Source organism: Girardinichthys multiradiatus, chromosome X (assembly GCF_021462225.1).
Source record: "Girardinichthys multiradiatus isolate DD_20200921_A chromosome X, DD_fGirMul_XY1, whole genome shotgun sequence".
Lineage (NCBI taxonomy): Eukaryota > Metazoa > Chordata > Actinopteri > Cyprinodontiformes > Goodeidae > Girardinichthys > Girardinichthys multiradiatus.
In genome coordinates this window covers 1,244,273-1,257,172 of record NC_061817.1, presented here as the reverse complement: position 1 = coordinate 1,257,172, position 12,900 = coordinate 1,244,273, and the positions used below count along the sequence as shown (strand labels likewise).

The 12,900-nt window shown below is 39.7% G+C and overlaps 1 protein-coding gene across 1 annotated transcript in view; it reads right to left on the bottom strand.

The window, feature by feature from the left end:
- Positions 1-12,900, bottom strand: part of LOC124863604 (carbonic anhydrase-related protein 10-like) — a 299,030-nt gene that overhangs the window by 150,531 nt on the left and 135,599 nt on the right. Inside the window, exon 3 of the mRNA XM_047358056.1 lies at positions 9,554-9,696. Within this exon, the coding sequence (XP_047214012.1) occupies positions 9,554-9,696 (143 nt within the window). The remainder of the gene's footprint in view (positions 1-9,553; positions 9,697-12,900) is intronic.

Below are 12,900 nucleotides of genomic sequence, written 5' to 3'. Positions count from 1 at the left end.
ATTTTACACATAAATCAAAAACCATGTTTATAACTATTAATAATTACATTCTTACTACATAACCTGATTTGTTCCAATATGAAGGTCCTTTAGCTTTAACACACATGTAGTACCAGAAAATAGTTATTTCACTTGGATAAATGTGTAGCTTTCCACACTATAGCAAGCTTATTTAATTACTTGTGTATCAACTGAAATAATATTCCCCTTTACCATTGCTTGGTCTGCTAATCAATCCCTTTTGCAAATTTTTCAACAATAATAATCATACAGAACCGTAAACATACAAAATAAAGTGTCACTATAATCACCCTTATACTGCTAAAAGAACCATTTAACTTTAAAACGACGACCGGGATCCTATACCCATTACTAGCAGAGTCCAAGTAACAGTGGAGTACCGCCATTACACAGCCTCTTGTCTGCCCCATAACTAGCACACGATCTGCTTACATTGTTCACCTTTTATAAAACCATTGAAAATTTGGCTATAAAGCACTGAAGTAATATACAGTCCTGTTACATGTAATTTTGTATGTGTTTTGTACAATACTACCTGAATAAACAGGAGAAATTATGAGACGAGAAGCAGTGTGTTTTGGTTTGATGCAGCCTCGCGTCATAGTATGAGTGGAAGCTGCAACGGTGCCGACAAGAAGGTTCCCTCCACCTGGCGGGCCCACTGCCTGCCCACTACACTGCCCTCTTGTGGCGCACTCCACAATCACATTAGGACCAACCAAACAGACATCAACAACAAACAAGCGCTACTACTATATTTTTCTTCCAACTGAAGTGCCAAAAGTGCAAATAAACCAACCTCAATATAAAATAATAAACAAATGTGACTGCACATTTCGTGTGCGTCACAAATTTATTAACAAAAATAAATCAACTCAAAGTCAAACATATTTCAATCAACAAACTCTTCACCATGCTAAAACAATCCAACTAAACTACCAAGCAGAATGAAGGAATTAAGAAGACTAATGGGCTATGTACAATATAAACAAGCTGATCAAAGATGGTTGAAAACCATAACCGAAAGAGTGATGCAACATTACCATGCAATGTTATTTATCTTTGAGAACCAAGGATTATCTTGAAGAATCTGGAATTGAAGTTAAGTTAGTCTTGGAACTAACTTAGACAATAATCAGCAAACGTTTAGACAACCGTTCACAATGCAAGATCAGATAAAATATTATTTTAATAAAATATTATTTTAAAGAATGATTTGCTGAATAAAACCAACCTTCTGGATGACCCATTCTCAACGGTGTTTAATTAGCTCCCTTTACTTATTAAAATAATATTTAAAGAAATATTATTAAGGAAATAGTAAAATAATATTTAAGGAAATATTATTTTGATAAGAACCAAATCTTTCTGGAGAAATGGGGCTTAATGGTGTTTACTTAGTTTTCAAGTTTGGTAAAATAATATTTAGGGAAATATTATTTTCTAGATTGATAACTAACAACCTTTTTGGGTAAATGATCTTAGCAGGCAAGCATGTGTTCTTAGCTGTTAGTGGTTGGAGCTAACAAAAGAAGCTTATAGCTTATCATCAGAATCAAACATAACCTTTAAAATACCATTAATAAAAGCATTAAAATACATAAGCGTGGACGGCGCATTATGGTCGATCTTCTGTGTTTAAAATCACCCTTTAAATAAAGTTTGTCTTAACTTTAAAAAAACACAGAACACACAAACTGAGCACATGTGCTGAGCAGATAATCTGCTAGCACTAAGATAGCAGAGTTTTCAACATAAACAAAACCAAACGTCATAAAACGAAAAATGTTTAGATTATTTAATTATAAATTACTTCTCTCTGCCCAAAACATAACCGCTTACATGAACCGTGCTGAGGAAAAGTTGTCCGGAGCGACGAAGTTGAAGAAAGCATCCACAGTGAACAAAGGGTTAACTTGCTAACCTCCGTAGCTGTGGGGTGGGGCGGCTCGCCCTGCTGGCTAGCCAAACTGCACGTTACTGCTGTAGCCACGGTGATGCAGTCCCGTTGTCCTTCCTTCAAACCGGGAAAACTGCTCCACTCGGCGTTGTAGAGACAGGGTCTCTGCTGGGAACTCTCTGGAACACAGTTTGCTTTTGTAGACCTCAGAGAAGTCTGCTGTTATTTCCTGTTCCTGGCTGTGCTGGAAGTAGTTTAATGCGATTTATTTTGAAAGTTTCAGAAACGTTCTTACTGTCCATTCATTTTGTACCCATGGCTGTGGTCCCAACACTATGCATCCGGTGCGTGTCGCACTTCGTGAAATAGGTCAATCTACTTCAATGGATAGCTCAACTCAGCAAAGTATAATGACAATGGATACTTCAAACAATCCTGTTTCTATCAACATATACAACATTAAAATAAAATATGACAATCAAACATCTTTTCAGTGGAAGACATATTTAAGAATTACATTGTATATTTGCTAATTCATCTAGTATGTAGGCTGCACGGTGGTGCAGTTGATAGCACTGTTGCCTTGCAGCAAGAAGGTTCTGGGTTCAATTCCTGTCTGGGGGTCTTTCTGCATGGAGTTTGCATTTTCTCCCTGTGCAAGCGTGGGTTCTCACTGGGTAATCCAGCTTCCTCCCACAGTCCAAAGACATGCCTGTTAATTGGTCTCTCTAAATTGCCCTTAGGGGTATGAATGAGTGTGTGCATGGTTGTTTGTGTGTTGCCCTGCGATGGACTGGCGACCTGTCCAGGGTGTACCCTGCCTCTTGCCCATAGACTGCTGGAGATAGGCACCAGCTTCCCTGCGACCCACTATGGAATAAGCGGTACAAAATGACTGACTTAAAGATTTTTAAAACAATGTATCATTTTCCTCCCACTTCATAATTATCCAATACTTTGTGTTGGCCTGTCATATAAAAGTCCAGGGAAATGTATTGAACTTTTTTTGCTGTAATGTGACAAAATAAAATAAAACAGTGGCACAGTTGGTAGCACTGTTGCCTTGCACCAAGAAGGTTGTGGGTTCAACCCCCAGGTCTTTCTGCATGGAGTTTGCATGTTCTCCCCATGCATGCGTGGGTTCTCACTGGTTACTCTGGCTTCCTCCCACAGTCCAAAGACGTGCCTGTTAGGTCTCTCTAAATTGCCCTTAGGTGTGTGCATGGATGTTTGTGTGTTGCCCTGAAATGGACTGGCAACCCATCCAGGGTGTACCCCACCTCCTGGCAATAGACTGCTGGAGATAGGCACCAGCTTCCCCACAACCCACTATGAAAGAAGTGGTATAGAAAATGACCGACTGACTGAATATTTGCAAGGGAGCTAAGTTCCTATTAGTCTAAGATAAACAACTAAATGCCAAATTCATAATGCATGTTTGTTCAGTTCTTTATATTTTCATTTTACCATGTATTGTACCCACAGAATTGTGAGTTTGTGTTGAAATATTTCTGTACTATGTGAAACATGGAAACACAGTGTTCTGTTTGCATGAATAGAAAGTTTAGATCAGTCAAACTCAAACATGAGACTCATTGAGACTGCAACATTTTTTTTAATAAATTAGACCAAACAGAGAACAGCTCCCTGGATTTGCATAAAACTCCATGCAAATGTGTTTGAAATGAGCTCCAGTACAGTGTCTCAGTAATCCAGATATTTCATTAGCCCGGCTGACCTACATTCCCTGCTGGTTTGGATTAGAGAGGCTTCAGCTTCTGCTGTCGCTCATGTGATCTCATGATATCTTGTGTGAACAACCGCAGCCACAGTAGCCATGATTGGTGGCTGACACTGCTCTCTGTGGGAGTAATGTGGTGTTCATCCCTGTGATACTTCATAGCCCTCATTACAACAAAAACCTTGTGGCTAATTCTGCCATAACAAGAGACAAAGAAAGTCTTAAACGAGGCATGGTAATAACTGGTGATAATTTGCTCAATACTGTGGACAATGCCTTATGCCTGAGTACATTAACCTGCTTTAGGGAAACAATCTGCAAGAAGCCATAGAAAGCATTAAACAGAGAGACGTTTTCCCACAATGCGCAGTAGCTATAGATGGGTGTCATATTCCAAACATTGCTCCTGAAGACAACCATGCAGACTATTTCAACCGCAACAGGTTGCACTCTGTTATGCTGTGGGCTGTTGATCATCAGTTCTCGTAAGTGACATATAAAATACATTTTAAACTATCAAAATGTATTGCGATAATAACGATAACAAAGTGAAATAAAATCAGTGTTTTGAAAGTGTACAGTTTTCTATTTAACTTAGGAAGAGAAAAAAAAAATTCCTTGTAGCAGTTTGCTTTTCTGACAACTATTCTTACCTACAGTCTAGGAGTAGAACAAAATTTGTACTCACGTACACATTTTGTGTTCTGTCCACCTTTTTATGAACAAAAAAACTGTTAAACGTTTGCAAAATAATGATCACTGATGTGCAAATTATCTTACTAGTTATTTGCGGAAGCATTCTCCATGACGAGAGACGGGCAGACAGAGGGATTTTGCCAGATAGGTTAGGGTTAGATGCAACACATTTTCACAGCCAATGCTGAACCACAAATGCCACTGTTGTTTCTAAAGTTAAATGGAGTTAAGCCTGATTATTATTTTGTGAAGGTACCACAAGTTTAACACATTCACAAAGTGTGAAATAAAGTTTTCAACGTTTTAGTTCTTTATTTTACAGAATCTACACCTGTTCCTTTCCAAGCAGGAACAAAGCCTTAACCTGGAAGACACTGCATTCTCTTGGAAAACTCAAAACATTTAGAAATGTTTACTTTAGATTTGTTCCTCATCTGAAGGGTGGTAGGAGGGAGAATGAGCCTGACTGAAAGATGCTTGCTGAACTGGATCTTGAGGTTTGCCGGTGCCTGTCTGAAGGGCTGACTCAGATTGTGAAAATGTAAATGAGCATTGTTGGGGGGTAGAGGTTGAGCTAAACCTTCAAGGAAGGACAGAGTCTGGTTGGATGTCTGATTAAATGGCTGTGACTGAGATGAACCCATGGGGTATGATGCGGAATAGAAATAAGATAGCTGCCCTGAGCTGTAATGGTGTGGAGACTGTACTGGTGCCTGACAGGAGGGTGGTCATGGTGAGTAATGTGATGTCTTCATGAATTCTATTAACACTAAGAAAATTTTGAGCTCATGCTCATATTGAGCTGCCTGCATTTTCAGAAGATTGGTATCATCTGTCTTTAAGGCATTGACGATCTTCTATACAAAGACTTCTAGCGATGCCTCCATTTTGTATTTTCTTTTTCTGCTTTGGGCAGACTTGCCTGTATAAGGGAAAATAGAAGAAATGTTAATAGATTATTGTGAGAGATATTCCCTTTTAACAAAGTAAGATTTCTTATTAAAGATGTAGTGTCAGGATATGTGCCTTGTCTGTTTGTTTGGTGTTGTTACTGTGCTTAGCCCCTAGATGGCGTGGAACCTGGAGGAGAGGTGACAGGTGTTCTCTATTCCCTTGATTACCTGCTGAGGAGTATATAAGGAGGAGGCTGCCAGCAACTCACTGCCAGACTGTTGCCCTTAGTGGTACAGCTCAAGCCACATTTCCTTTGTCTTGTCCTTGACTTGAGCTTTTGGTAATCAGAATCTGTTACCTTGCAGGATTACCTGAACCTGACTTTGCCTTCTGCATGGAACTCCGTCTGGATTACCCACTTCTGGAAAGAAGCGATCCAGCTCCACGAACTAAGACTCAAGCCTCTTGTTACTTCATTGGACCACACCGGTTGGCAGCCTCCTGACTTTGTCACTCCTTGGATCTCCGTTCATGAACCCTGTCCACCCTCCTCCTTCCACTGCACCTACTTCTGTAACTCCTGGACCAACTAATCATCCTGGCACACCATTACCCACCATCACCGGTCTCACGGGTAAACAACCTCTTGGTCTCCCCCCTCTGGCGGATCGCTCCATCAATCCAGTAAGGCAGAATTATTATTTATTAGTTTTGACTCAGAATTACCCCTGCTTACCCTCCTGTTTATTTTTACAGTTGGTATCCCGGTTCCAGTTCCCTGCTCACTTCACTGCTCTGTAAATAAACTCTGTCTCCTGGATTGCTTTCTGCATGTGGGTCGAATCCGTTAAAAACAATATGACATGTAGTCAGTAGAATTTTTAGAGACAGTTCTAATAGACATCAAGGTATGAAATCTAGATGTTTTGTGTTAGTAAAATATCCCATACACACGAAAACATTTACAATAATAAGAAAATATAGACATAGGAGGATTTTCACCAAAATACATACACATTAAATTTCTGAAACTGCTCCACTGTGAATTTGGTATTGAATTTTACATAGCAAGTGTGGCCCATCTTTTTGTAATGTGATTTTCAGCGAGCAGAAGAAAATGACTATATACAGCAAATAAAAATAAAAATTTACTTAATGGTATATCATCCCATATTATGAAGCTCTGATGTTAAGCTGTTGTAACAACACATTTTTTGTATGAAGAAATACAATGAAGCAAACAAAAGATTACAAATACAATGGGGAGAAGTTTTTCATACACTGTCGATTTTGCAGGTTTTCCCACTTGCAAAGCATGTAGAAATCATGCAATAAAATGCAAATAATTACTTAAAAATCACAAAATGTGATTTTCTGGATTTTTGTGTTAGATTCCATCACTCACAGTTGAAGAGTACCTATGATAAAATGAAAGACTTCTTTAAATACTTGTTCTTCCCACTGTACATATACAGTAACATTGAAGGGCTATCATTAACAAGGAGTGGTAGATTATGGGTTGTTTATTCAACATGAAACTTGACTTATCTATGATTTTGCAACTAACGTAACATTAATTTGTTTTGTTACACATGGTTACGACAAAGCCATTGCTTACAAAAACCTACCTGTTTCACTACCAGATGAACTACAGGTCCTTCTCGAAAAATTAGCATATTGTGATAAAGTTAATTATTTTCTATAATGTAATGATGAAAATTTAACATTCATATATTTTAGATTCATTGCACACTAACTGAAATATTTCAGGTCTTTTATTGTCTTAATATGGATGATTTTGGCATACAGCTCATAAAAACCCAAAATTCCTATCTCACAAAATTAGCATATTTCATCCGACCAATAAAAGAAAAGTGTTTTTAATACAAAAAACGTCAACCTTCAAATAATCATGTACAGTTATGCACTCAATACTTGGTCGGGAATCCTTTGGCAGAAATGACTGCTTCAATGCGGCGTGGCATGGAGGCAATCAGCCTGTGGCACTGCTGAGGTCTTATGGAGGCCCAGGATGCTTCGATAGCGGCCTTTAGCTCATCCAGAGTGTTGGGTCTTGAGTCTCTCAACGTTCTCTTCACAATATCCCACAGATTCTCTATGGGGTTCAGGTCAGGAGAGTTGGCAGGTCAATTGAGCACAGTGATACCATGGTCAGTAAACCATTTACCAGTGGTTTTGGCACTGTGAGCAGGTGCCAGGTCGTGCTGAAAAATGAAATCTTCATCTCCATAAAGCTTTTCAGCAGATGGAAGCATGAAGTGCTCCAAAATCTCCTGATAGCTAGCTGCATTGACCCTGCCCTTGATAAAACACAGTGGACCAACACCAGCAGCTGACACGGCACCCCAGACCATCACTGACTGTGGGTACTTGACACTGGACTTCTGGCATTTTGGCATTTCCTTCTCCCCAGTCTTCCTCCAGACTCTGGCACCTTGATTTCCGAATGACATGCAGAATTTGCTTTCATCCAAAAAAAGTACTTTGGACCACTGAGCAACAGTCCAGTGCTGCTTCTCTGTAGCCCAGGACTGGGGAATGCGGCACCTGTAGCCCATTTCCTGCACACGCCTGTGCACGGTGGCTCTGGATGTTTCTACTCCAGACTCAGTCCACTGCTTCCGCAGGTCCCCCAAGGTCTGGAATCGGCCCTTCTCCACAATCTTCCTCAGGGTCCGGTCACCTCTTCTCATTGTGCAGCGTTTTCTGCCACACTTTTTCCTTCCCACAGACTTTCCACTGAGGTGCCTTGATACAGCACTCTGGGAACAGCCTATTCGTTCAGAAATTTCTTTCTGTGTCTTACCCTCTTGCTTGAGGGTGTCAATAGTGGCCTTCTGGACAGCAGTCAGGTCGGCAGTCTTACCCATGATTGGGGTTTTGAGTGATGAACCAGGCTGGGAGTTTTAAAGGCCTCAGGAATCTTTTGCAGGTGTTTAGAGTTAACTCGTTGATTCAGATGATTAGGTTCATAGCTCGTTTAGAGAGCCTTTTAATGATATGCTAATTTTGTGAGATAGGAATTTTGGGTTTTCATGAGCTGTATGCCAAAATCATCTGTATTAAGACAATAAAAGACCTGAAATATTTCAGTTAGTGTGCAATGAATCTAAAATATATGAATGTTAAATTTTCATCATGACATTATGGAAAATAATGAACTTTATCACAATATGCTAATTTTTTGAGAAGGACCTGTAGCTACAATTCCGGGACTTTCTGGCTCATCTTCAGCTACAGAGCTATCCTAGAGTTCCAGAGGCTGACAGCTGGATTTGTTACCTAAAGTACGTTCCAGCTCTTCATAATATGGTCAAGTCAGTTGACCACGACAGCCTCTTTTGTTTGAGTCTTTGGCTTCTTTGAATTTCGCTCTTAAACTTTTGACTTTTCACTGGCATTGTAGCCACGTTCACCTATATCCTTGCTTGGCCAGTTGTTTAGAGATGGGCTTAATAACAGCCCAGTTACGATAGGACCCCTCAAGTTTGGCTTGGTCAAACTGACACCCCAAATACTACTTAAATTAAGTACTTCGCTGTCTTTTTGATTAGCTCCATCCAAAGTGTCAACACTGCTTGCTTCAAGCATTGTTTAGTTCTGGATTTACCATGTCTGGCTTCTTCTGGTTCATGCAGAATTATGACACGTCTCATGTCAATGACGAAAATGTTGTTTAAAATGCAAAACGATCATTCTGACTGCAGACACTTTGAAAATTATTGGATATGTGCCTGATTAGGACCACATATGAAAGTAGCACAAATCTGATTTTTTTGGAGATGATAAGATCGGAACTGGGTCGTTCAGACTGCGCTATGGTTGTGAGCTGTCTCAAAGTCAACAAAACACTTCAACACAGGTTAGACAAGCTCCTTTAAATCCTCAAATATTCATGACAATGGACATGAAGAAGTTCTCCGGTTTCCCATGGCCAGGACAAAAAGGATAACCTAGAGGAGACTACCAAAAACAGCTCCACAATGTAAACTTCAACTAGAAACAGTCAGGCAGAACCTTCTTTATAGTCATAAATTATAACTGAAGTCTTTGGAAACGACTAAATGCTTCTGGTGCAGTCAAATACAGTTGGAAATGTCAAAGACCGTAGATGTGGATAATACTGGTCTAGGGTTAGACATGAGTTCTAATGACAAGACAATTACCTGTTTTGTTTTGAGCTGCTATGATAAATCAAGGTGCAGCAGCTGTTTGACGATGAAAACATTTAATCCATTCATTCATCCTATGGGAGAATTCCTTTTTATATCAGCCCTTACCTTCCGTCCTCCGGTGTTCAGCCTGAGAGGGGTCAGGTGGGGGTCAAAGATCATATGACTGGTTTCGATGTCAATGGGGGACTGCCTCTTCCCAATGGCACACAAGTTCCAGGCTGAGTTGACCAGACCCCAGAAGGATGGGACTGGTGGAGGAGAATGAGAGGGAGACAAAAACAACACTAAGTTTTTGTTTGACAGTTCAAATTTAAAGAGAAAGCAAGCAAAGCTTTATTCGAATGTGAAACAAGAAAATGGGAAGTGTAGGAAGATATGAATTTGAGTACAGCTTCAATAAAGTCTGACTAAAATAGGACTAAAATTTATGCAACAATTATTAAACCGAGAAACCCGTTTCACAGATGGTATAAGTATAAATTTTATGTTTGATTGCCCATAATCTACAGTGATGATTTACAGATGTGGAAACCTTACAAGCCAAATTCAGCTTAACATATTTACTCCCTAATAAAGATAGTTTTCTTTTTCATTTAGTTGCCAATGAGAAATGATTTTAATTAACATTTGAATCTAATATTAATAATAATAAAATATACAAACTACTGATAGTGGCTGATCCATGGGAATAAATAATTATTAATGCTTAAGAAGTTACTCTTCCCATCTTCTCTGTGCTGCAGCATATTCAGTCTCGGGTGAGATCAGATGTACACGGTGCCAACAATGCTGTGCTGAAGTCTATGTAGGTTTGCATTAAAATAGAAAGAGCTGAGTGGGAGTTGTAACCATTTTTACACCTAGTGTGTGAAGATGCAACAGTGCAGACAAAAACATTAGTTTAGTAAGGCAGTAAGGAGTGTGAAAATAGGAGGGTTTTCAAGAAGAAGCACAAATGGAGGACAAAAAATTATTTAGAACAATTTTTAGTAAGAAAATTGTAAAAACAAAATTATTTGCAACAGGACCTATCAGCTACAAAATAATATTTACAGCCAGCAGTCTGCAAAAGATATGATCTGGTATCTTTGAATGATAATCCTTTATTTCTTATTCTACACATTTTCAAGCTGGTATATAAAAGCTATAGAATGGAAGGATTATATACCCTTGTTTAATGCACATAGTTTACATACACTGTTAACTTGAATCCAGAAAACTACATCAATGAACTGCTTTTGTTTACCTTTGCGTACTTTATGACAGAAACTCAATACAAACTGTATGTTGTTTTCGATCATGTACTACTTTATCTGCTATCACTAAACAAAGTAAACCCTGGGAGCTAGTTCATGCAGCCAACTCCAGCCAACTTTGCTTCACTGCAATCTTTCTGACTCTCTGCAGAATACATATAGCGTACCTTTTGATTTGGGCACTGTATTCAAGTGCCTGCCCTTAGCTGCTGCTTCAGACCCTCCGCCACACCAACAACCCCCTTCGGACTCCAAGGTAAGACAGTCAGTGCTCACTTCCTGAGATGCAGAACACTTGTTCTGGGTGGGGCGGGGGGTAAAGATAGGTATTTCTCCCCAAAACATGTAAGATGTTGAGCAGCATGCATAGCCATGGAGTAACGAGATCAGGGGCGTGTCCATATTTTCTACATGGGGCCAAGAAAAAAAATGGGGTGGCACACAGAATCTGCCTCTATACTTCCGACCTGCTGGCCCATGCTCACTATCCCTCTGCTGCTCCCCTGTTGGCTGATTCCTGCCTGTAATACCTGTCTTGAAGTAAAAAGAAACATCTGGTTGTATTCTTTTACAGTAATTTCAGTAATTTACAGAGAACAGCAAACAAGCTAACAACAGTTCAATCCAAGGAAACCATCCAAAAACTCAGCAGGAAAATCAACCAGAGGCGTTGACTAAGATCATGAAACATTAAGCCCTTAGCTGAAGGATTTCCTTTTCGTAAGACCTTAGTATATTTTTAGTTGGTTTTACATTTATGTAGGAAGAAGAAAAAACCAAGTTCAACTCTAATTAAAGAAGTAATTTTGCTGAACCGGATAATGACATTTTGTGATTAAAAAAAATGGAATCATAATTTCTGCTCATTTAGTCATTTCCTGACAAACATTGGATAAATGTCTGACTTGGAGGTGTTAAAAATCTACACATTTTTCTTTTTGTATTTTTATATATTATATTTGCCATTTCATATTGTTAGGATTTTTTATTTGCACTTTAACTCAACTGCTCAATAGAAGATACTGATATTTATTTCCATAAATGATGAGAGAAACAGATTGAATCCTGGAGACGAGCCACTTCTCAAGAACTGACAGGTGGTCAGAGTGTAGCCTCATCAGGCAGGAAACCCTGCCTGCAGTCAGAGCAGAGAGGTGACCCACTCCACTACATGTCTAAATTGCAATTGAATCACACAGGTGCAAAACTTCCACTGATCCCGCCCTGGACAACAGAGCGGGATGTAAATAAAGGGAACACTCAAATAACACATCCTTGCCATAATATGGTTTTTTGATGGACCAATATGCGGGGAAGAACTCCTGAAGCTCCAGGTTTGAAGGTAAGACGAGTCTTTATTTTTCATGGCAGGACACAGACAGGGTAGCAAGCACGCAGCAGGAAACACACATACACATAACATAACATAACATAACATAACATAACATAACATAACATAACATAAGGAACCAGCAGGGAACACAGGAAACAAACGGGCTTAAATACAAAAACTGAACAGTAGGGGGAACCAATGACAAACGTGACAAGACAATCAGGGGCAAACACAGAACAGGTGTGGGCTTGGGGTGCAGGGAGACAGAAAACAAATGACTAGACCAGGTAATATAAAAAAACACAAGCAGGTATGACAATCCTAGATCTGAATGAATGAAATATTCTCATTGAATACTTTGTTCTGTGCAAAATTGAATGTGCTGACAACAAAATCACACAAAAATCATCAATGGAAATCAAATTTATTAACCAATGGAGGCCTGGATTTGGAGTCACACACAAAATGAAAGTGGAAAAACACACTAGAGGCTGATCCAACTTTGATGTAATGTCCTTAAAACAAGTCAAAATGAGGCTCAGTATTGTGTGTGGCCTCCACGTGTCTGTATGACCTCCCTACAATACCTGGGCATGGTCCTGATGAGACGGCGGATGGTCTCCTGAGGGATCTCCTCCCAAACCTGGACTAAAGCATCTGCCAACTCCTGGATAGTCTGTGGTGCAACGTGACATTGGTGGATGGAGCGAGACATGATGTCCCAGATGTGCTCAATTGGATTCAGGTCTGGGGAATGGACAGGCCAGTCCATAGCTTCAATGTCTTCATCTTGCAGGAACTGCTGACACACTCCAGCCACATGAGGTCTTGCATTGTCCTGCATTAGGAGGAACCTAGGGCCA